Source organism: Schistocerca americana, chromosome 7 (assembly GCF_021461395.2).
Source record: "Schistocerca americana isolate TAMUIC-IGC-003095 chromosome 7, iqSchAmer2.1, whole genome shotgun sequence".
In the NCBI taxonomy this organism is placed as follows: Eukaryota; Metazoa; Arthropoda; class Insecta; order Orthoptera; family Acrididae; genus Schistocerca; species Schistocerca americana.
In genome coordinates, this window is record NC_060125.1 from 621,051,021 (window position 1) to 621,075,714 (window position 24,694).

At 44.1% G+C, this 24,694-nt stretch overlaps 1 protein-coding gene across 1 annotated transcript in view; it reads right to left on the minus strand.

Annotated features, from left to right (window-relative positions):
* LOC124622011 (neurobeachin) overlaps positions 1-24,694 on the minus strand; it is a 1,442,121-nt gene that overhangs the window by 175,406 nt on the left and 1,242,021 nt on the right. Inside the window, exon 37 of the mRNA XM_047147563.1 lies at positions 5,445-5,562. Coding sequence (XP_047003519.1) covers positions 5,445-5,562 — 118 coding nt within the window. The remainder of the gene's footprint in view (positions 1-5,444; positions 5,563-24,694) is intronic.

Consider the following 24,694-nt stretch of genomic DNA (forward strand, 5'->3'; position numbering starts at 1 on the left):
ACAATGACTCGCGCTGCCGCTATCCTCCTTCCCACAGAAGCAGCCACTCCACACTCCACTGTGCAAAACAACAATGACTTCACGCCTTTATACCCACCTTACTGCACCCACACACGTCCCACTGTCGGCAAACTGAGTACTGTCAGAATTTGCTGTAAAAATGAAGGTTAAAATACATAGTATCTAAAAAGATCCGAACAGCTTCAGAAGTACTGTTTCCGTTGATGCCAAACCGAAGCTACAAAATAATTTTTATGTCAGAATATACTCAACTATGGGGCTAACAAAGTAAATGAAAAACAGACCCGAACACCTTGCGAGGTCCCAGACGGTGCATCTTTTCTAAATAGAAAAAGCTCGAGTTTAGCTGTGACTTTGGTTGCCATTTTACTAAACTAAAAAATGCGTTAAACATCTAACATTTCTTAAGGTTACGAATAACACTATAAACGTTAGCTAAGAGAACAAATTTCACATTTTAGGGCTTTTTCGACAGTTCTTAACTTTGTCAGCATTTAATGTTTCCCCAAATTTTTTGTAATTACTTTATCAGTATTTTATCGATTTAAGCAAACCATGAATCGCTTTTAACATACCGCTTTTGTAGCCATTCTCTTCTTCTAGTCTATAGTCTTTGGCTTGTTACGTTCTTAGGCTTGTTGCTGTTGTTGTTGTTGTTGTTGTTGTTGGTGTTGTGGTCCTTAGTCCCTAGACTGGTTTGATGCAGCTTTCCATGCTACTCCACCCTGTGCAAGCCTCTTCAATTCCGAGTAACTGCTGCAGCCTACATCTTTCTGAATCTGCTTACTGTATTCATCTCTTGGTCTCGCTCTACGATTTTTACTCCCAACACTTCCCTCCATTGCTTACTTGGTGATCCCTTGACGTCTCAGATAGTATCCCATCTTCCGATCCCTTCATTTAGTCAAGTTGTATCACAAAGTTCTTTTCTCCTCAATTATATTAAGTACTTCCTCATCAGTTACGTGATCTACCCATTGAATCTCCGGCATTCTTCTGCAGCAGCATATTTCAAAAGCCTCTACTCTCTTCTCGCCTAAACTGCTCATCGTCCACATTTAACTTCCATACATGGCTACACTCTAGACAAATACCTTCAGAAAATACTTCCAAACACTTAAATCTATGTTTGATGTTAGCAAATTTCTCTTCTTCGAAAAGGCTTTTCTCGCCATTGCCAGTCTACATTTCACATCCTCTCTACTACGGTCATCATCATTTATTTTGCTGCCAAAATACAACAACTCATCTACTGTTCTTAGTGTCTCGTTTCCTAATTTAATTTCCTCATCCTTGTTTTGTTTTTGCTAATATTTCTCTACGTCTACTGCCAGACAATTTCTACTGGAATTTCATTGCGTCACTCCATCATGTTGAGAATTATATCAGGTATGTTGTCAGCTTCTTCTTCAGATTTTTAAAACTTGCTTTATCCACTTTTTGGATGTTATTAACACTAACATTTTGCGCGAGGTCTAATGCATCTACTCCTTTTCACCATTTCCGGCTAAATTTTCACAAAATGTTAACTTACATTCCTCCATTGTATGTGATTTCTTTGTGTATTTCTGTGATAGTCTGTCGTTTGCCCATCTCGTAAGTGTACAATCTGTTGTTTTACGTGCTTTCAAAATATTTTCTCGCGATTATTTACTTTTTGTCAGGTGCCTCTGGATCTTTACTAGTGTGAGTGACAGAAGCATATAGACGTGACGGTTCTGCTACGTCAGAATGTCCAAAATAAAACTAGACCAAAAAGTATTTTCGTAATTTCGTGCCAACGTAATTTACATAACTATAAATCACTAGAAAACTATCGGAAACAAATCCCAATATCAGAAAATATTGCTGAAGTACGAGATACCCTGCAGTAGATTCCGACAAAATCACAATAGTCACCTTTGGACATGAAAATTAAAAGTTTGTCGAGTCAGAAAAAATTATCACTAAGGGTCCGCATCTTTATTCTTACAAATTTCCGGTCGTAGATGATTTAAAACTTTCAGACCAATCTACGCGTAACAGATCTGTTGGTGGTTTCCACGTAAAATGGTTTCGGGATATCTGAATCCTCAGATTTTTCCATTTCCTCTCTCGCTGCCTGGTTCGGCCTGTCTAGTTACGTGGACTTGCAGAACACGCGCCATTATGAACTAGAAAATTCTCATAAATACGACGAACAGTCGTAATAGCATGTAAGACTGGTGTATGGAGTTTCTCTTTCTTTGTCTCTGAATCAAGTCCATTAAGCTGGAGCCTTTTTCTTGGGCATATGGCGACGGTGGTATCATTACTACTGGGTAGCCACAATGAAAAGAAATATCGAGTGCAAAGAGATTGTCAGGAAGCTATCGGAAGCAAGTCCGAGCACCAAAAAACATAAGAATCAACATGGGTTCCGCAGACAGAGATATTGTGAAATCGGTTCGTTTTGTCTGGCCATGAGAAACAGAAGATCGTCGATACGGGCGCTCAGGCTGATGCCATGTTCCTTGACTTACGGAAAACATTCCATACAGCTTTGTGACTGGATTCAGGAACTCCTAGCAGACCGAATTCAATACGTAGTTCATAACTGGACGAAATAGTCTGACAGAGAAGTAACTTCGGGAGTATCCCAAATGAATGTTTTAAGTGCGTTAATGTTCACTAGAGGCCAGAGCAAATGAAAAGGTAAAGAAAATTTTCTTGAAAGAAACTTTTTGGTGCGAAAACAGCAACCCAATTAACTTCATTTCTCTACATGATCTCCCCCACATGTATGCAATTGATCTGCCTCTTGTCTACCTCCCCACTTTCGACCAGGAAGAAGCTATATGGTGTTGTTCATTCTTTCACAGCCTCCACAAAGCAGCAGCAGCTCAAAACAAAGATTTTGAATGCCGTGGACTGTTTTTCCAGTTGTACGAAGGCAACGTCCACGTCACACCTTTTGAACGCTTCCCTCTAAGTTTTGATTTTAGGTTTCAGTTCTCGCAGCCGCTGACACTGTATGACCTTTAGCATAGCAGTCCATCAGGTGCGGACCTTTCATATCCCTAAGCACACTCATCAACTTTCCTGCAGAAACTTGGCTTTTGAACTTATTTGCTTTGGGCGAAGGTTGATGTTTCTACACCATGCTCCGGCATTTACTCTGTGGTTCGCAGTGATGGATCCACACACTGTCAGCTGTTAACTATATAAGTGATTAAGTCTTTTCTTCTAATTCATAACGAATGACTGTTGCTTCGAGATTTCCAAACCTTCCCGTTTGTGTACATCTGTCAGTTTATGTGATACCCAATGAGCACATATGACGAGAAAGTCTCGAGATTAATGGATGATAGCAAATGCTGAATAACGGTCAATTTTGAACTCATGCATCAAATCTTTACTTCTGGCACGACGATCACGAATCATTCCCTAAGCAGTCTTGGTACTGATGTCAATGTACAAAGTGGATGGCCCACCCGATTGCTCTACATCGCACTTTTACATAGATTTAACAACTCGTAAATTTTCCGTTCACTAAAACAGCAACTGCCTTAGTGAAGCCGCATTATGCGAACCATCTTCGCAGATTCAGTTCCTTTGGAGTACAGGAAACCAATCGGGGAACAAGAACATACTCTGAAATCACTACAAATGGTGCGAACGTACATGAAAATTTGTAACGTTAAGGTATTCATTTTTTAGTGAGTGTTGTCAACGTATCGAATAATTGTATTTATTTTTTGCATTTTAACTTGCTATCGTGTAAATGATTTAGTGGATAAAGACTCGTCAGTGCTACCAGAGGAAATACATCACCAGGAGCAACGAAATAAGTGTCCAAGGAATAGAAAAGCAACTGGAATCACTCAATAGAGGGAAGTCCACTGGACCTGACGGGATACCAATTCGATTCTACACAGAGTACGCGAAAGAACTTGCCCCCCTTCTAACAGCCGTGTACCGCAAGTCTCTAGAGGAACGGAGGGTTCCAAATGATTGGAAAAGAGCACAGGTAGTCCCAGTCTTCAAGAAGGGTCGTCGAGCAGATGCGCAAAACTATAGACCTATATCTCTGACGTCGATCTGTTGTAGAATTTTAGAACATGTTTTTTGCTCGAGTATCATGTCGTTTTTGGAAACCCAGAATCTACTATGTAGGAATCAACATGGATTCCGGAAACAGCGATCGTGTGAGACCCAACTCGCTTTATTTGTTCATGAGACCCAGAAAATATTAGATACAGGCTCCCAGGTAGATGCTATTTTTCTTGACTTCCGGAAGGCGTTCGATACAGTTCCGCACTGTCGCCTGATAAACAAAGTAAGAGCCTACGGAATATCAGACCAGCTGTGTGGCTGGATTGAAGAGTTTTTAGGAAACAGAACACAGCATATTGTTATCAATGGAGAGACGTCTACAGACGTTAAAGTAACCTCTGGCGTGCCACAGGGGAGTGTTATGGGACCATTGCTTTTCACAATATATATAAATGACCTAGTAGATAGTGTCGGAAGTTCCATGCGGCTTTTCGCGGATGATGCTGTAGTATACAGAGAAGTTGCAGCATTAGAAAATTGTAGCGAAATGCAGGAAGATCTGCAGCGGATAGGCACTTGGTGCAGGGAGTGGCAACTGTCCCTTAACATAGACAAATGTAATGTATTGCGAATACATAGAAAGAAGGATCCTTTATTGTATGATTATATGATAGCGGAACAAACACTGGTAGCAGTTACTTCTGTAAAATATCTGGGAGTATGCGTGCGGAGCGATTTGAAGTGGAATGATCATATAAAATTAATTGTTGGTAAGGCGGGTACCAGGTTGAGGTTCATTGGGAGAGTGCTTAGAAAATGTGGTCCATCAACAAAAGAGGTGGCTTACAAAACACTCGTTCGACCTATACTTGAGTATTGCTCATCAGTGTGGGATCCGTACCAGATCGGTCTGACGGAGGAGATAGAGAAGATCCAAAGAAGAGCGGCGCGTTTCGTCACAGGATTATTTGGTAACCGTGATAGCGTTACGGAGATGTTTAATAAACTCAAGTGGCAGACTCTGCAAGAGAGGCGCTCTGCATCGCGGTGTAGATTGCTCGCCAGGTTTCGAGAGGGTGCGTTTCTGGATGAGGTATCGAATATATTGCTTCCCCCTACTTATACCTCCCGAGGAGATCACGAATGTAAAATTAGAGAGATTAGAGCGCGCACGGAGGCTTTCAGACAGTCGTTCTTCCCGCGAACCATACGCGACTGGAACAGGAAAGGGAGGTAATGACAGTGGCACGTAAAGTGCCCTCCGCCACACACCGTTGGGTGGCTTGCGGAGTATAAATGTAGATGTAGATGTAGAGCAGTTTTCTTCGCAATGGAAATTTCATTGTGGGACAAAATTTTACGGAGCACTAAAGCTATGAATATAAAGTAAAGATTACTGGAATACTCACTTCTGCTGGCGAGGAAGATTTCGATGGCGACATTCTGCAGCAGGTACCGGCGCGAGAAGATGGCTCGCACCTCCGAGAAGTACCACTTGCCATGGAGGTGGTCGCAGTACTTGAGCACCTGAAACACGAAAAGTAACGGCCGACTCAAGTACACGTAGTTACTGTCACAGGCGTGCAACAAGTGCCTAAGTAAAAATTGTAGACTAGGAAGATTTATTTATGCGTACATCATCAGCCACTTGACATTGACTCTCCGCGAATCACATTGTTCACCGATTCGCGTGGCTTCTGCTTCTTTTTGTTAACTATTTAAGTGTGCCTGGTCTTAAAAGCTGTTTATTATATTTTTTACTACAGACAATCGTTTTATTGGTATTAATATATTTAAATAGTTTCTCTGGTAGGTATTAATACCATAGTATGTTTTCACGTCTGTAGACTTGAGATATCAGCAAACAAGTGAGTACTGGTATGAAAATATACCGATCGTCTTTGAGGCATTCGTATTCAGTGACGACTTTGTGATCAGCTATAATTCATCGGCTGTGGGTTTACTTTACTTACATCAACTTATTTTAACGACGGTACGTTTGTAAATTACAAAACCGATACGGGAGTCGTGTGTAAGTACACACATCAAAAAAAGTTTAGCATCACCTCAGAGTTTCGGAACCTGTACAGAAAATTGGAATAGAGATCAACATAAACATCATTTCCGCCCTTTTTATTGCTCATGAAACCACACATTGCATGTTGTACCACCATACAGCGAGACCTTCAGACTTCCAGATTGCTACACACACCGGTACCTCAAATACCCAGTAGCACTTACTCTTGCATTGATGCATGCCTGTATTCATCGTGGCATCCACAAGTTCATCAAGGCACTGTTGGTCCAGACTGTCCCTCTCCTCAACGGAGTTTCGGCGTAGATCCCTCAGAGTGGTTGGTGGGTCACGTCGTCCATAAAAAGCCCTTTTCAATCTATCCCAGGCGTGTTCGATAGGTTTCATGTCCGGAGAACATGCTGGACACTCCAGTCGAGCAATGTCGTTATCGTGAAGGAAGCCATTCACAAGATATGCACGATGGGGGCGCGAATTGTCATCCATTAAGACGAATGCCTCGCCAGTATGCTGCCGATATGGTTGCACTGTCGGTCAGTGGCGCCTTCCATGACCACCAGCGGCGTACGTCGGCCCCCATAATGCCACCGCAGAACAGCAGGGAACCTCCACCTTGCTGCACTCGCTGGACACTGTTCGGCCTGACGGGGTTGCCTCCAAACACGTCTCCAACAATTGTCTGGTTGAAGGCATGTGCAACACTCATCGGTGAAGAGAACGTGATGCCAATCCTGGGCTGTCAGTTCGGCATGTTGTTTGGGCCTATCTGTACCGCGCTGCATGGTGTCGTGGTTGCATAGATGGACCCCGGCATGGTCGTCGGAAGTGAAGTTGCGCATCATGCAGCCTATTGTACACGGTTTGAGTCGTAACACGACGTCCTGTGTCTGCACGAAAAGCATTATTCAACTTGGTGTCGTTGCTGTCAGGGATCCTCCGAGCCATAATCAGTAGGTAGCGGTCATCCACTTAGTGGTAGCCCTTGGGCGGCCTAAGTGAGGCATGTCATCAACAGTTAGTGTCTCTCTGTACCTCCTCCACGTCCGAACAACATCGCTTTGGTTTACTCCGAGACGCCTGGACACTTCCCTTGTTGAGATCCCTTCCTGGCACGAAGTAACAACGCGAACGCATCGAATCGCGGTATTGAGCGTCTGGCATGGTTGAACTACAGGCAACAAGAATCGTGTACCTCCTTCCTGGTGGAATGACTGGAACTGATCGGCTTTCGGACCCCCTCCGTCTAATAGGCGCTGCTCATGCATAGTTGTTTACATCTTTGTTGCGGGTTTAGTGACATCTCTGAACAGTTACAGGGACTGTGTTATACAATATCCACAGCCAACGTCTGTCTTCAGGAATTCTGGGAACCGGGGTGACACAAACCTTTTTTTGATGTGTATATATTTATAGCGATATTTCTTCCGGGCTGTAAACGGAAGCAAGTATATTGTCGTGAATTCAGTTCCCAGTTACATCGAAATTTACTGATTATAAGCTGTAGAATACAGTTTCTAATAAAGAATGAACGTCGCAGATAATATTGTTTCACAAACTATTTCGTAAATGTTAGGCGCTGAGCTAGTATAAATTATTTCTGCTAATAGTGAACATGCAAGATGGTTACCGAAAATATGTAACACAGTTTATGGACTTACGTGAATACAATATGCACATCATTTACTTATTTTTGGTTGCTTTTTATATTTGGGGGGGATTATACCGACATTGGTGAATGTTTCTTTTAGATCTGCGCCGCGCGGGATTAGCCGAGCGGTCTCAGGCGCTGCAGCCATGGACTGTGCGGCTGGTCCCGGCGGAGGTTCGAGTCCTCCCTCGGGCATGGGTGCGTGTGTTTGTCCGTAAGATAATTTAGGTTAAGTAGTGTCTAAGCTTAGGGACTGACGACCTTAGCAGTTAAGTCCCATAAGATTTCACACACATTTGAACATTTCTTTTAGATCTGTAAGAATGACGTCCGGGACGTGGCACGTTCCTATAGCAGGTGAAGTTCTGACTGATCGTGTAGCGTAATGACAAGAAGAGGTCACAGAAGGGAACGCCGAAGATTCAGAATTTGGAGGGAATTTTGGTGCACATGATGTAGCTGTTGTCTATACAGTTTCATTCACAGCTACAGTAACTGATGGTAGTCTGGGTAACACAAAGTGGACCAGTGTGTGGAGGGGGAATGGGGGGGGGGGGGACGTCTTGTACAGCCTAAGCTGTTTGAATGTGCTTGAAGAAACATTTTTATAAAAGTAGTGGAACTGACTCTGATGCTGAAGTGGTCTAAAGTTGGTTGTTGAGCACCAGTCCTCTGGGACTTTTGGGATAAATGGTTCAAATGGTTCTAAGTACTATGGGACTTAACATCTGAGGTCATCAGTCCCCTAGACTTAGAACTACTTAAACCTAAGGACATCATACACATCCATGCCCGAGGCAGGATTCGAACCTGCGACCGCAGCAGCAGCGCGGTTCCGGACAGAAGCTCCTAGAACCGCTCCGCCACAACGGCCGGCAACTTTTGGGATAAGTCTTCCTTCTGAGAGGATAGGTTTTCTAACAAAAGTTGTGACTGCTAATTCCATCACACTTTTTCAAACTTATCAGTGACACTACCATAAGCTATTTTGTGCTCCTGATTCACTGGTATGAACATTTACCACACCATAACTGATGGCAGACTTAGAAATATATAATAAATTAAGCAGTTTTAGTGATTGCTATTCCCCAAAGGGTACTTACTGATATGTATTTGACTGTTATACTGGCTGGGCTACTTTGACACTTGAGGAAATAATGTCCTCTGTCTACTTTCCATTACATCGTCATCTCGGTCGCTCATTCTGATTCGTTCGAACAAAACACGTCCTTGGTCCATCTAGCATACGTTCACATGGCTGCATGTCTCTCCACCTCCATTTCATTTTCATTACAGTGTTAATTACGTCCTCCACTCCAGCCTGTTCTGTTATCCATTTATAAGGGGCGATAAAAGGTATCCATTAGTGGCTGGTGCTGCAGCGTATATGCAACGTACGGCCACTCCGATGCGGATATATAAGCACCGACATACAGGCAAGGGATTAGTGTAGCATTTGTACCTTTCCGACGTGCGTGCTGTAAATGGGGAAACGTGATCCATGGCAATGTTATTACGAAATGCGTCGAAACGCGGCGTTATTCAGACGAATAGGTGAATGAAGAATGTGTATGGGGCAGCAAGCCTGTATAAAACCTCCGTTGTAGAATGCGGCATGGGTGCTGATGCTTCACGATAACGCACGTCCCTTATCGCAAATGTCGTAACGGTAGAAGTGGGAGACGCACGAGCATCCGTCCTATTGTCCTGATTTCTCCCCAGGCGATTATCACATCTTCGGTCCTTTAAAAAAGGCCTTGAGTGGTCGACGATTCCAGTCGGACGAGAGTGTGCAGCAACCAGTTACAAACTCCTAAACGCGGCAGGCAACAGTATTTTCTGAAACGAATATCTCCAACCAGGTACATCAGCGGCATGGCTGCCTCAATACTCACGGCGATTTTGTCTATCCATTCTGGACTGTGTGGCCTTCGAAAGAAAACTTTTTGATTGCCCCTCATATTTTCTTCCTTTTCTTCTCCTCGCTCTCTCTCTCTCTCTCTCTCTCTCTCTCTCTCTCTCTCTCTCTTTGATCTTTTAGCTGCTTTTCCTGCGTACGTGCGAACTTGCTCTATTACGATATTTCTTTCGTTGAATCTTATCTGCAATATAGGCAAACAATACAGTGTGTCAGTAAAAGGAAGGTGATTCGCGTGTATTCTATTCCATTAACACGAAACTCAAAGCTATGGAGATGCCGAAGTATTCAGTGCTACTGGGACAGTCTACGTCAAGTCTCACATTGCATTTGCTTATGGGATCAGTTCTGTAAGTCATGATGTTCGTAGTACCAATCTGCACGTTATTGTTGTGGTCTTCAGTCCAGAGGCTGGTTTGATGCAGCTCTCCATGCTACTCTCTCCTGTACAAGCTTCTTCATCTCCAAGTAACTGCTGCAGCCTACACCCTTCTGAATCTGCTTAGAGTATTTATGTCTTGGTCTCCCTCTACGGTTTTTAACCTCCGCGCTACCTTCCAATACTAAATTTGTGATCCCTTGATGCCTCAGAACATGTCCTACCAACCGATCCCTTCTTCTAGTCACGATGTGCCACCAATTCCTGTTCTCCCCAATTTTATTCAGTACCTCTTCATTAGTTACGTGATCTACCCATCTGAACTTCAGCATTCTTCTGTAGCACCACGTTCGAAAGCTTCTATTCTCTTCTTGTCTAAACGATTTATCGTCCATGTTTCACTTCCATACAAATACTATCAGAAAGGACTTCCCGACACTTAAATCTATACTCGATGTTAACAAATTTCTCTTCTTCAGAAACACTTTCCTTTCCATTGCCAATCTACAATTTATATCCTCTCTACTTTGACTATCATCAATTATTTTACTCCTCAATTAGCAAAACTCATCTATTACTTTAAGTGTCTCATTTGCTAATTTAATTCCCTCAGCATCACCCGACTTAATTCGACTACATTCCATTATCCTAGTTTCGCTTTTGATGATGTCCATCTTATATCCTCCTTTCAAGATACTGTCCATTCCGTTCAGCTGCTCTTCCAGGTCCTTTTTCTGTCTGATAGAGTTACAATGTCATCAGCAAACCTCAGAGTTTTACTTCTTTTCCCTGAACTTTAATTCCTACTCCGGATTTTTCTTTTGTTTCCTAGTTCAGTACACACATTGAATAACATCGGGGATAGGCTACAACCCAGTCTCACTCCCTTCCCAACCACTGCTTCCCTTTCATGCCCCTCGACTCTTATAACTGCGTCTGCACGTATAGGACTTCAAAATTTTGCAAATACGTCTATTGCTCGATGACGATATCAGTTAAAAATTTTACACCGTACAAACATGTTTGTTCGCTATACAGTTTCCAGTGAACTTTTTGATATTGTGCCCGTTCTCTAACGTCGTTTTATTCCAAAGCGAGTCTAGCTGTTGACCAAAACTGCGCTGGAAAATGGTCTTTACCGTAAGCTGGGCGGTTATTAAAGAATACTGTCAACAGCAGCTTACGATGTTGCTTGGTGACACTATTAAAATCTGCTTTAACTTATCCAGTTCGTTGCTTTAACCGATGGCCCACGCATATATTCACTTTGAGTGACAAATGTGTGAAAGTTGAAAATCAGATCGAGCATCGGTTCGACGTTGGGAGAGATTTGATTTTTGGTGAGATCTTATGGGACCAAACTGCTGAGGTCATCGATCCCTAAGCTTACGTACTACTTAATCTAACTTACGCTACGGACAACACACACACCCATGCTCCGACGGAGAGAGACAGGCGGCCGGCAGTGGAGAGGAAGGAGACTAACGACAGCAGAGCAGAGCAGGTGTCGCCGGCGGGGGCGGGGGCGGGGTGTGGCTGTGGCGGGCGACGCGTACGCGGGACGCGACGCCCTCTTCTTATTGGCCGCTGCCGCCAAGTGGCATTCGTTAAGCAGCCGCTCGCCTCGAATACTGATGCGCCGCTCGTTCGGATTCCTCGCCGTACGGACGGCTAATGCTTCCACGTAGCGATAGACGGCTAAATCGTCACTGCCGCTGACAGCTGGGGACCGGCAACAGGTGGACGCCGGAGAACCGGTTCTCGCAGCGACACCAGCAGAATACAGGATTCGCTCTGCGGGTCTCGTAAATAAACCTCCGAGACAGACATACAAAAGTAGCCAAGTATGTAGTTTCCTTCAAAACGGTTGTAGGCCATCCCCGTTTTCGAAACGGGAGAGATGCACACCATTGTAAATCTATATTTCTGAATTGTGCCTTGCACTGTTACAAAACACGTTACGTTCTTGCGTACAGTGTTCTGTCTGAAGCCGGCCGGAGTGGCCGAGCGGTTAAAGGCGCTACAGTCTGGAACCGCGCGACCGCTACGGTCGCAGGTTCGAATCCTGCCTCGGGCATGGATGTGTATGATGTCCTTAGGTTAGTTAGGTTTAAGTAGTTCTAAGTTCTAGGGGACTTATGACCACAGCAGTTGAGTCCCATAGGGCTCAGAGCCATTTGAACCATTTTGTTCTGTCTGAAGAACGAAACTCTTCTCTTGTGAAACTCAGCTCGCTCTGCACGTCTAAATCTACAGCTGGCTACTGTACACTGCTTGGCGGAGGCTACTTCGTATCGGTACTTACGATTATCTGTCAAATTCCATTCGCGTGTCGACCTAGAACGGAAAAAAAGCTGTCTATAAGGGTGTCCCTCCTAAGAGTCGTCAGGCGCACTTTCTCTGGTGTTCCGGCAAATATCTGTAATTTCTTTCTTGCAGTTTTCCATCTGTACTTTTTTCAGTCTTCTTCCCCGCATACGCATGAATGCGAGGAACAAAAGCTGCGGATGTTTCATTTACAGATAGCACTGCTATACGTTAAGCACTAACATAATAAAACATTAATAATTAATGATAAAGACCGTCTGACGATGGTCTCAGGCCCGACACTAGTAACGGTACAATAAAATCATTAAATAAACTTGTGGCTGGTTGCAGAATTTCCTACAGTGCAATTTACGAAAACAGCTGCAACCAAAATGGATAAAATAAAGCGCTGTGTTTATGTTCGACGCTTAAAGTATTAAATTAAATATAAACAAAAAAATGGTAAGAACAAAAATGTTTTAGCATAATTTTCAAATTTTACTGCTGTGTTGGAAGAGCGAGTTTCTCAAAAATGTAGTAAAATGATCCTACACACTACACAAATGCTAAAATATGTTAAAACAACTAGAGAAGAATTTGAGTTTTCCAAAAAGTAGCGGAATGCAATACCAAAATAGGGTTCCGTGATATATTTTTGTGGTAAATCATGCCGCCAGCCCATGCTCCTAGAGTAGAAAAGAGTCGAAGATAGCAGCAGCAGTTTGAAGACACTGCACGAACTGCCTCCAAGGTCACCTAATCTCACTTTATTTTTTTTCAGAGATGGAGGTGGAGGCGGGTTTTGAAGGATTCTGTCTATGTGCTTCACGTACCAACAAATATGGCTGAACTGCGACAAATGACAGGATACTTGTAGCGCGTCCGCTTCATGTCACGTTGAACATTTACGAACGGTACCTGAAAACTTTGATCCGGAACGTAATTGTAAATAGCACCCCAAGGTTGCATGTGCAAGACATGTGCGAGATATACACCAGTAACATTGGACGGTTCTTTCGAAAATAAAATTTTCGTAGTTCTACGACTAAGTTAAAATTTATCCCAAGTTTCTGTCTTCATTCGTGTAGAAGATGAATTATTATTATTTTACAACGGTTTCGCCTGAGGGCGAACGACAGTAGATGGAAATGGAAATGTCGTCGGGTAGACCGTTCGCCTGGTGCAGGTCTTTCGATTTGACGCCACTTCGGCGACCTGCGCGTCGATGGGGATGAAATGATGATGATTAGGACAACACAACACCCAGTCCCTGAGCGGAGAAAATTTCCGACCCAGCCGGGAATCGAACCCTGGCCCTTAAGATTGACAGTCTGTCACGCTGACCACTCAGCTGCCGGGGTGGACACGACAGTAGATACCGAGATACATGTAGTACGAGGACAAAGCACGGCCTCCACGGAGCGCCGACATAGCCCGAGCTAGATTAGTTACACAGCTGCGAGCTGCACCGCATAAGCACTCTAGAAACGAACACGGCACACGTGTGTGTGGGGTGGGCGTCACCTGTGTTTACAGCGGAATAAAGTCGCCAGAAATACGCTCGAGGCTGGCGCAGTTATCAGGCCGGCACACAGTCGCTTATTTACGGCGGAGCGGCCCGCCAACGGTGCGTAAATGTCGCACCAAACAGCCGCGCCGCGCATTGACGCTGCAACACTGTGCGGGCAGGCCCGCAATTCCAGTGGACTAGACAGTACGCGAGCAAGGAGGACAGATCTCAACCCTGTAGAGAAACACTTTTTTTTTTAAACCAAAAATGTACTAATTTTTGGACAGAGCCTCTTTCTCTACCACTGCAAGTTTCCGTCGTGATTCTAGAGCAGTCGTTGGGGCAACCTTTTTCAGGCCATTAAAGCTGTACAAGATCAGACCTCAGTCAATAACCCGATCTAACTGTAACGCTTGCCTAGACTTCAGATTAAAAGAAGCACCTCCCATTTTTAGAATAACGAAACACTGACTCACGAGTACATTTGGTTAACGCTGCAATATGTAACAAACGTTCCCTAGTCACTTTATATGAAACCAAGAAATAATGCCACTGAGCTGGTTGGTACAGCTTACGAAAGGTACTGATGAACTTGGAATTATCATCTCGAAAAAAATAAAATTGGTTAATTACTTTTTGTTTCTTTGCAGGTACGTTCTCTGCCGTATACTGACACACTGAATTCCTCGCGCCACAGTGCCGTGGTACGCCTCCAGAGGAAATAAAACAGAACAGTGCAGTCCCCTGGTAAAGTGGCGAACCGAGCGGTAATTCGGTTTCTGCATTTGAAAGGGCACAATGCTGCAACGCTCCGCGCTGGGTCGGCGCAAGTGAAGAGAACCACAGTGGTCAAGTAGCGCAGTTGCCTCCAGTGTAGTGAAACGACTCTGAACGGCGAACAGCCAAGTGGCGGTGCATCTCTCTGTGAAGAACCGCGAATCTGAAGAGCATTGGACATCATGTAACACTACAACCCAATGCATCAAGCATTTTTTTTGCTATTTGATTTTTCGATTTTGTAACCATTTTTTGTTAATACATGTATTAATGAATTTTTTCAGTAATGAGTGTTTATGCTGTACATTGATAGGATAAGTAAGAATTATTTGTGTCAAATCATTGTCGGCTGGCAACATCAGCGAAGTTTTTATCGTATAAAGCACAAATAATATCGTTGGCGTGAGTGCGTGCAGTCGTAGAGGTGAAGGCAGAGAAGGAGTTGCGAAGCGTCTGTGGTGTGGAAAAGACGTGTGTGCTGCCGCGCAAATGCCAGAGTGTTTTGCGTCGAAAACGTTGTTGCAATATGGGACCATGCAAATTGTAAGCCAGCGGGCAAGTATGTGGACACAGTAGATGGTCGAAAGAAGATTTTGGAAGTAATGAAGAATACTGTGTGACGCAAATTTATTCAAGCTGCTCGCTAGTCAAAAAGAGACTGTTGCTAATAATAGATCTCATATTAAGCGATACTTCGCATGACAAGCAACGCGTCGGCAAGTAGATGCAGCCAGTATTCTCTAGCCATGTAACAGGCACGTCAACGTCTTAGTAACTTCTGGAACACTACAATGTGTTTAGTAAAAGAACAAACTTGTCGAGAGAAACTTCACTGACCCGTGACATTAACCATGAGCAGGGTCCTGTACTTTCACTATAAATCCCGAAAAAGTCACAAGTGAATCAAACAGTCAAAAGAAGTCAAATCTACTTAAATTTACAGTTGATTTTCAACCAGGCACTTACTGTGTTCAAAAGGAGTAGTAACTACGGCGGTTCAGATAATATTGCACTACTACTGCAGATAATCACCTTAAATTAAAAGTGGTTTAATTGAAATTCATTTTCTATGACAAAAGTTTGCTGGTTTCCTTGTAGTCAAAGTAGTTTTAGAATTTAATGTTCTACTTTGTACGTGAGAGTATATGTGTAAGTACACGTAACATTAGTACTAAAAATTGTTGATGCCATAAATAAAAGTTACAGCATTAATCTGAGACGCAATAATCTGCAAAGTAATGACCAAAGAATGATAAACAGTCACGTTTAGCCATTTTTTTCAAACAGGTAGCAGTATCACTAAGTTACGTGACACAATACAGTTTTCATAAAGTACTGTTAATCATAGATTATTACTGATGATCATTATAGCAACTATCATCACTGCATTCCAAATTAACGTCTTCTGTGTTCATGGTACACGTGTCTTTTACATGTAAGCTAGCGCGTGAGCATTTTGTTAGGTTGCTGGTTTGTCTTTACCACACGATATTCGCGTGTTTTCAAACTCATTACAATGATTTACCAAAATTAACTTTTGCTAAAAAGTTTTCGATGGTGCTCAGGCACAGTCACACATTATTTTTTGAATGAATACACCGCTATTTGACTGCATAGTGCTGCATTTTCATTCTGCACAAGCTAGATTTAAGCTTGCGCGCCATCATCAAGTACAACGTTCTTACATCAGTAACATCACTTTGTTGTGTAGTGTGCAGGATGACAAACACGCAGTTCAAACACATTTGCTTAGCATTGATATAAATGGTACAAAATTAACGTCTTATAGGAATGCAGCACAGTGTTGTACAAGCACGGCATATCTGGCTCAATCAGCCCAAAGCAGGTAAACGCAAGACTATGTAACTATTTAAGTGACCATATTAATAATTTCCTGGGAGATAATGACTGTGTGCCGGATCGAGACTCGAACTCGGAGCCTTTCTCTTTAGCGGGCAAATGCTCCACCGACGGAGGTACCCAGGCACGACTCACTCACTACCCATCCTCACAGCTTGACTTCCTGCCCTCCAGGCCGCGAAAGGCAAAGGCTCCAAATTCGAGTCTCGGTCTTCTGGCACACAGTTTTAATCTGGCAGTAAGTTTCACATCAGCGCTCACTCCGCTGCAGAGCGAAAATATCATCCTGGATGCTTCCAGTCATCACTGTTCTTAGATTTCTTCCCTGAAGTGTGATTCTCAAACTAAACCACTCACATATCGCCAGCATAAGCATTTCACAGGGCTCAATGTGATTAGCACGCAAACGCACGCACGCGCACGCACACACACACACACACACACACACACACACACACACACACACACACACACACACTTCTTTATAACTAGGTACAAGTGGAAGCCATAAAGTGTCACGTCTGTCGATTAAAGAGGATACTCCAATAATTCATAGCTTCATCATATTCATCTCCATCTTAGGGTTGTCATATGATTCGCTTCGTATTTCATGACTACTAGTAAATTGTCAGATATTTATTTACTAGAAATACTTTCAAATCCATTGGAGTAAACCCATTACACTATGCCGAAAAATCTACTCTGGGAACTGGCTGTAGACATTCACACACTGAGACAAACAGCCATTACATCTTTAGTACGCGCATAACGTCGTTTTAAATTCCGCAAGTGTCATCGTTTTCGTTCGTATTGTAGCGAAATTTATTCGTTACAGTGTTAAGGCGTTCAGTGAAAAGTAAATTCTCCGCGAGCGTGTTTCTAGTGTCTGGACTCGCTGCGTCCCACCTGGTGTCGAAGGCGCGCCGTGGAAGGCAAAGGCAAAGGTACGGTTGCAGCCTGTGACACAGCCAGTCCGCTTCGCTTTCTCGCTCTTCATTTTATCATTATTATCTTCGTTTAATGGCGTTTGCCAGTCATCCTGTTACTGATTATTTTTCTTTTCTTGACGTAATTTATTACTGTCTGCGGAAATCCATCTCTGCAGCTAATAATTTAAAATTCCGTTCCTATTTATATGTATTCGCTTCAGAACCAAATGTAATAATGTTCCCAAGGTTTGTTTCGAACAATCTCGTTGTGGTGTCAATTCTTGGGCGCTTATCGCTCGCTCTCTTTAGCTTGCAGAGACTTTTACCGACGGCGACATACGGTAGGCATCTGCCGCACGCAGGCTCGACCCGTGGCGGCTCATCACGTCTCGGCGGCGGAGGAAACTTTAGAGACAAGCTCGGCACGTGTCCTGCTGCGCTCTGCTACTGTGTGCACTCGCAGCTGGGCGCGCGAGCACCGACTGACCCCGCCTGCCGGCAGACTGGAGCGCTGCTGCTGCTGCCGCCGCTGCTCCATTGTCGGCGGGCCACGGACTCGCGTGTCGTAAATACTGCGGCAGTAAACGCGGGCTCCGCGCATTTGCATTTTATGGTCATTGCCGTGTAATTAAATTGCCATAATCCCCGCCGCATTCAGACGGGCATCCGCCGGTATTTATTACTGATATTAAACACCACGCACACACACGTCTTCTCTCTCTCTCTCTCTCTCTCTCTCTCTCTCTCTCTCTCTCTCTCTCTCTCTCTCTCTCCCCCCCCCCCCCCCCCGCCCTTCTCCTCGCTCCTCTTTGGCAAAGAAAGAAGAGCCGTTTCCGTTTTTATGCGCCCCGGCCACAGAGAGATGCCCGTGTCTTCCCGCGCGCGGCCGTACCATAAATAAGGCGACAGCCAGGCGGCAGGCGGCGCGCTGTGCGGCCCGCTCGCTGTTTTACGAGTGTCGCCTCGCCCTGCCCTCGGCTCGGCTTTCCTCGCGCCACGCCGCTACCTTGGCCGGCGCTCAGACGCCGCAGCCGCCAGGCGTCGCCGGACTTGCCAACTCGCCCGAGCGACTCCGCGACCGACCGCCTGTCTTCTCCGATCGGATGCCACTTGCTCCACGTCGTCGTCTGCTCGTCTCGAAACGTGTACTACCGAGGTTCTCTTTGTCCGGGCAGGTGTTGCTGTTTGACATCTCGTAGTTTTAAACGCTGGCGGTCAGTCGAGAGCTCTGTTCTCATACGAGACGTGTGTTGTTTCGAAAAGGTGAAAAAATCACAATGCGCTGTGGAGCGTTTTCTGCTCGTTTTTTTTTTAACTCTTTGATCTCTAACAACGCTCATCTTCCCACCGACTTCGAAGAGTCAACGACATACAAAACTCCAACCGCTGACTATTAAATTCCATCCAGCTACTCCCACCAATTCCAATAGGTCTTACAAAGTAAACATACAACTAGGTCACCGACTCCGCTCATCTCCGGCACAACTGCAGTACGTACTACTCCAGTACGATGCGCTTCTCAACCATTTTCGAGAAATCGACGTCCAAATTTTGCGATCCTCTTGAATGTCGAATGAGAGCGCCAGGCGTCGAGCAGCGGCTAACGCAACCTGTACTGCGTTCCAGTCTCGTCATGTTTCCTTCTGATCTTCCACTATTTCTTCGTAAAGGAATAATAATAATAATAACTGTGAAACACTGGCACGGTGATATAATACGGAATCATGATCAACACTTATCACAGTGATGCCATACCGGGCTATACATGCTTCAGATAATGCAGCTGTGTGTGTATTTCTTTTGTAGCATCAATAGGAACCAGTTGTGTTCCCTGTTTGTAGAATGTGCCGAGGCTGTCCGCTTTCCTAGCCGCTGCATTTCAGACTGCTTCAGTTCGACACCGGAAGTAATACACTCGTCGGTTAACGCTAATATTTTTTTCATGGAGCCGTTACCAGTATCTTCAACAGCGGTTCAAAAAATCGTCATACGAGTGTTTGGCAGACAAAAAATTACGACACTCGAACCCAGTACCGTGCAGGCTTGTAGACTAGTGTCCTTGCTGAATGCGTTGTAACCGATCTCCTTTATATGTCGACCGCATTTTTCAGTACCCTACCAATGAACCGATACTGAATGAAACAGTTCCAATGGTTCAAATGGCTGACCACTACGGGACTTAACATCTGAGGTCATCAGTCCCCTAAGACTTAGAACTAGGTAAACCTAACTGACCTAAGGACATCACACACATCCATGCCGGAGGCAGGATTCGAACCTGCGACCGTAGCGGTTGCGCGATTCCAGACTGAAGCGCCTAGAACCGTTCGGCCACACTGGCCGGCAATGAAACAGTCACTATGAAAGTGCGGCTGCGCCAGTATTGCAGTATGCTGCAGCCTTCTGCGGCCCAAACAATAGGAACTTAACGAGAAAGTGTGCTTTGCACAGTTTCCGGCCACTGGCTACTCTTCTTGCCGTAGAAATTTCGAGTGGATTATTACCATTTGAGGTATTTACAGGCAATAGCACTAGCAATCGTTAAGACCGTCAACAATGGCCAACTTCAAAACGTAGTCCTAGCTCCGCTACTATTTAGCGTGTTGCACATTTGTCAACCACTCAGTCCGGGAAGTTTGGTTATGCTGATGACTGACTGATGGCAACACAGCACAAACAGATAGATATATCTGAAGATACGTCAGACCTAAGTGTGATGGGACAGTATTTTTGTGAACGGGGACTTCAACCGGAAAACTGAATCCACTTGCTCTCATCTGAGTAATATCCTAGCCAACCGTGAACTGGACATATTTGGGAGGATAATCGCCTGGCTCATAACAATTACGCATATCACTTTGGAGGTATACTTGACAGATCGCTGACATTTAAAGAACATCTAAAAATAACTACAACTAAAGTAGGACAATAAATAATATTCTCCAAAAACTGTGGTACAACTTGGGGTTCTGCAGCTTTGATTCTACAATCATCTGCCCATGGCTTTTTCTATTCAGCGGCGGAAAACCGAGTCCTGCCAGGACAAACAGTAGCTGAATCAAATAATGCGAATTTTTGCTCGTAAAATCGAATTCACTCCAATATTTTGACTTCCTGCCCTGAGTTATATTTCGCCACCTAATTTAATTATTACAGCCAGCACCTCTCAATTCATGAGGACATACCTGCTATCCGAATCAACAGACTCCGCTCCAGATATTCCCCAGTCAGAACAGCTAGCAACCTGGTGGACCATAACTTCGATCTCCACACACCTTGCCCGAAAGAATGGTATAATAATATTCGTCCAAAGCTCCAGAGTTTTGCCCAAGGCAACAACAAATTATAGGAATAAGGCCTGCCCAGAAGGACACAGGGTACCCACGACAGGATCCGGTCTAACGGTGGGAGATGCACTGATCTTCTATACAGATGGAGAAATACTATCACTGCGAAGTGCACCTGTTGCTTGCCGATACAGAGCGGCAGACACATTTTTGATGAGTGTCCAAAATTCGTACCTTGGATATCACTCGGACTTCTTGGGCAGTACATTAGATGTGATAAATTATACAAATAATGTGCCTGTAAGTTTGTAAATTATATACATATTTAATTTGTATTTTAGAAGTGAAGCGTAACTGCCACAGGGTGGTTGTTATTAATAATTACTATAATAATAATAATAATAATAATAATAATAATAACGATGCTGAGCGCTCATCTCATCTGTCTCCGTGGTCTCACTGATCTGCTCCATTAGTCACCTGATTTTGTTTTCTGTGTGGATATCTAAAAGCTACACTGTAATCTTAGAATAATTCGGCAGTGATAAGAAGTCTCACAACAGAGCAATTTATTCTCCACATAGTGACCTTCAAATACGACTCAAGAATTCCGTTAATGGCCTGATCAGTGTGTCATAAAAAACGCATTCAATCTGAACTGCATTACTTTAAATATTTAGCGACAACTGAAAAATTGTGCCAGACTGGGACTCGAACACGTAATTCCTGCTTATCGCGGACTGGCTACCTGTACCTGAGCACGCCTCCAGGCCTGAATGAAACTATTTTTGTTATGTATTATTTCTGAACACCATTGCCAGAGATCCCAGTCTTCCCTGTATACTAATTTCATTCCAGCTTCTGCACATCTGAACGGTTTGAGTTGATATCATTTCATGGCATCGCATCTTCGTGAGTTCATCATGATCGATTAAGTCGTTTAATTTCTTCATTTACTTACTTTCAATGCGAGTGGAAAAAGTATCAGAACTGCTTTTATAAACAGTTTATCGCGTTCTTTATGTTTTTCACACTGTTCAACTTTTCTCAACAAATGAGGGAGTTACTGTGCCACACTTTGCACTTTTTTCCGACTGAGAGATGTACTTTCTTCATCTAAGGTCCCACGCCCTTAGAACAGGCGCTGACCTTCAGTGACGTGTAGATGAATGCTACGAGTGCGGACACGCACGGTGGGACGACAACAGCCAGTGGATGGGTGACGCTGAGCGACGGCGACAGCTACTCGGGCCCGGGAGGCGCGTGCGGACCTGCGCCGTGGACCGCGCCGCGATCAATACGGCCCGCGTGGGCGCGTTAATCTGTTGCTGCGAAAACAACACGGGGGGCGCCGTGGGGTGAGCCCGGGGCGGCGGAAGCGCAGCTCCCCAACCGCGCAGCGGGAGCGAACGAGCTGAAATGACGCGGTAAAACACGTCCCGGTCTCATGTAACTGGTACTCGAAGAACAGGGAAGAGTCCGAAGACACAGGGTAATGTAAAACTCTGTGTTCCTTTAGTTGGCTAGAAGCACGTGATGTCGAAGACTCAGGGCTTTTATGAACCATTTTTAACTTCCTCAGACCTGCTCGTATTATGTAACGCGCAGCGGGCTAGCTTGCAAGACAGGGAGGTGCGCGGTGGATTCATAATGGGCTGGTACACCAGCCAGGCTGAAAGTGGATTTTAGACGGTTTTCCTCATTCGTTCTACATCTACATCATTGCTCTGCAGTTCACAATGAAGTACCTGGCAGATGGTCCATCAAACCACCTTTATGCTGTTTCCTCACCGTTCCATTCTCGACCAGCGTCGGCAAAAACGAACACTTAAATCTTCCTGTGCGAGGTCTGATTTTTCTTATGTTTTATGGTGATCGTTCCTCCCTGTGTAAGTGGGCGCCAACAAAATATTTTTACACTCCGAAGAGAAAGTTGGTGATTGAAATTTTCTTTGAAAACCTGACGCAGTGAAAGGCGCCATTGCTTTAATGACTGTCACCCCAATTCGTGTATCATATTCGTGGCAGTCTCTCCCCTATCACGCTATCACACAAAATGAGCTGGCCTTCTCTGAACATTTTCGATGTCCTCCGTCAATCCTATCTGATGCGGATCCCACACGGCACAGAAATACTACAGAAGAGGTCAGACAAGCGTGGTGAAAACAGTCTCTTTAGTAGATCTATGCATTTTCTAAGTGTTCCGCCAATAATTCGCAGTCTTTAGCTTACTTTCCCCAAGACATTATCTATATGATCGTTCCAGTTTAAGTTATTCGTAACTGTATACAGCCTTCAGATTTGTGAGATTCATGGTGTAACCCAAATATAGCGTACTTCTTTTAGCATTCGTATGGATGACATCATTCTTTTCTCTATTTAGACTCAATTTCCATTTTTCGCGCCATACATACATCTCGTCTAAACATTTTCGTAATTGGTATTGATAATCTGATGACTTTACAATCCGGTAAACGACAGCATAATCTGCAAAAAATGTAAGAACGCTATTCAGATTGTCTCCCGCCAGATGTTACTTCAGTTTCACTCGATGACTTTCCGTCAGGTACTACCAACATTGACCTTTATGACAGAATTTCACGAATGCAGCCGCACAACTTGGCCGACACTCCATAAGCACGCAACTTGATTAGAAGTGATTGAGGAACGGTGTCAAAATCCTTCTGGAAATCTTAAAAATATGCCATCAATTTGACATCCCGTGTCCACAGCACTCATTACTTCGTGAGAATAAAAAGCTAGTTGTGTTACACAAGAACGATATATTCTGAATCCGTGCTATTTGTCACTAATCGCATTCTTCGAGCTAATACATGATATTCGAACACAGCGTATGTTCCAAAATCCTACTGCAAATCGACGTTAGTGATATGGGAATATAATTCAGAGGATTATTCCTATTTGCTTTCTTGGGTATTGGTGTGAGCCGGCCGCTGTGACCGAGCGGTTCTAGGCGCTACAGTCCGCAACCGCGCGACTACTACGGTCGTAGGTTCAAATCCTGCCTCGGGCATGGATGTGTGTGCTGTCTTTAGGTTAGTTAGGTTTAAGTAGTTCTAAGTTCTAGAGGACTGATGACCTCATATGTTAAGTCCCATAGTGCTCAGAGCCATTTGAACCATTTTTTATTGGTAAGAATTGTGCAACTTCCCAGCCTTTAGGTACGAATCTTCTGACAAGCGGGCGGTTGTATATAACTGCTAAGTAAGGAGCTACTGTAACTGCATACTCTGAAAGGAACCTGAATGGTATACAATCTGGACCGGAGGCCCTACCTTTTTGAGTGATTTAAGCTGCTTCGCTACAATCAAAAGATCTAATTCTAAGCTACTTATCTTGGCAGTTGTTCTAGATTCGTATTCTGGAATATTTGCTTCGTCTTCTTTGGCGTAAGAGTTTCGGGAAACCGTGTTTAATAATTCTACTTTAGCTACGCTGTCATCAGTTACATCACTATTGTTATCGCGCAGTGAAGGTATTGATTTTTGTCTTGTCGCTTGTTCCTTTAGGCAAATGCTAGGCTGTTCCGCAAACTCCGCTTCAAAGAATACGACACATAAACAGTTAAAATACGTTAAGACACAAAATCAGTTTATACGATTCGCACACAAGTTGTACACGGCTTCCCTCCCTTAGGTCCTGTTGATGACTGAGGCGCCAAAAAGTGCATCTGGCGACATAGTTCAAATGCTTCAGATGGCTTTGAGCACTATGGGACTTAACATTGGAGGTCATCAGTCTCCTAAAACTCAGAACTACTTAAACCTAAGGACATCACACACATCCATGCCCGAGGCAGGATTCGAACCTGCGACCGTAGCAGTCGTGCGGTTCCGGACTGAAGCGCCTAGAACCGCTCGGCCACCGCGGCCGGCGGCTACATAGTTAAGCAATAAAATTAAAATCTGCGTAATCTTGAAAAGCGGACACCGTACTAGACGAGATAAAAGCTAGCGGAAAAAGAAATAATATTTTTAAATTTCTCAAT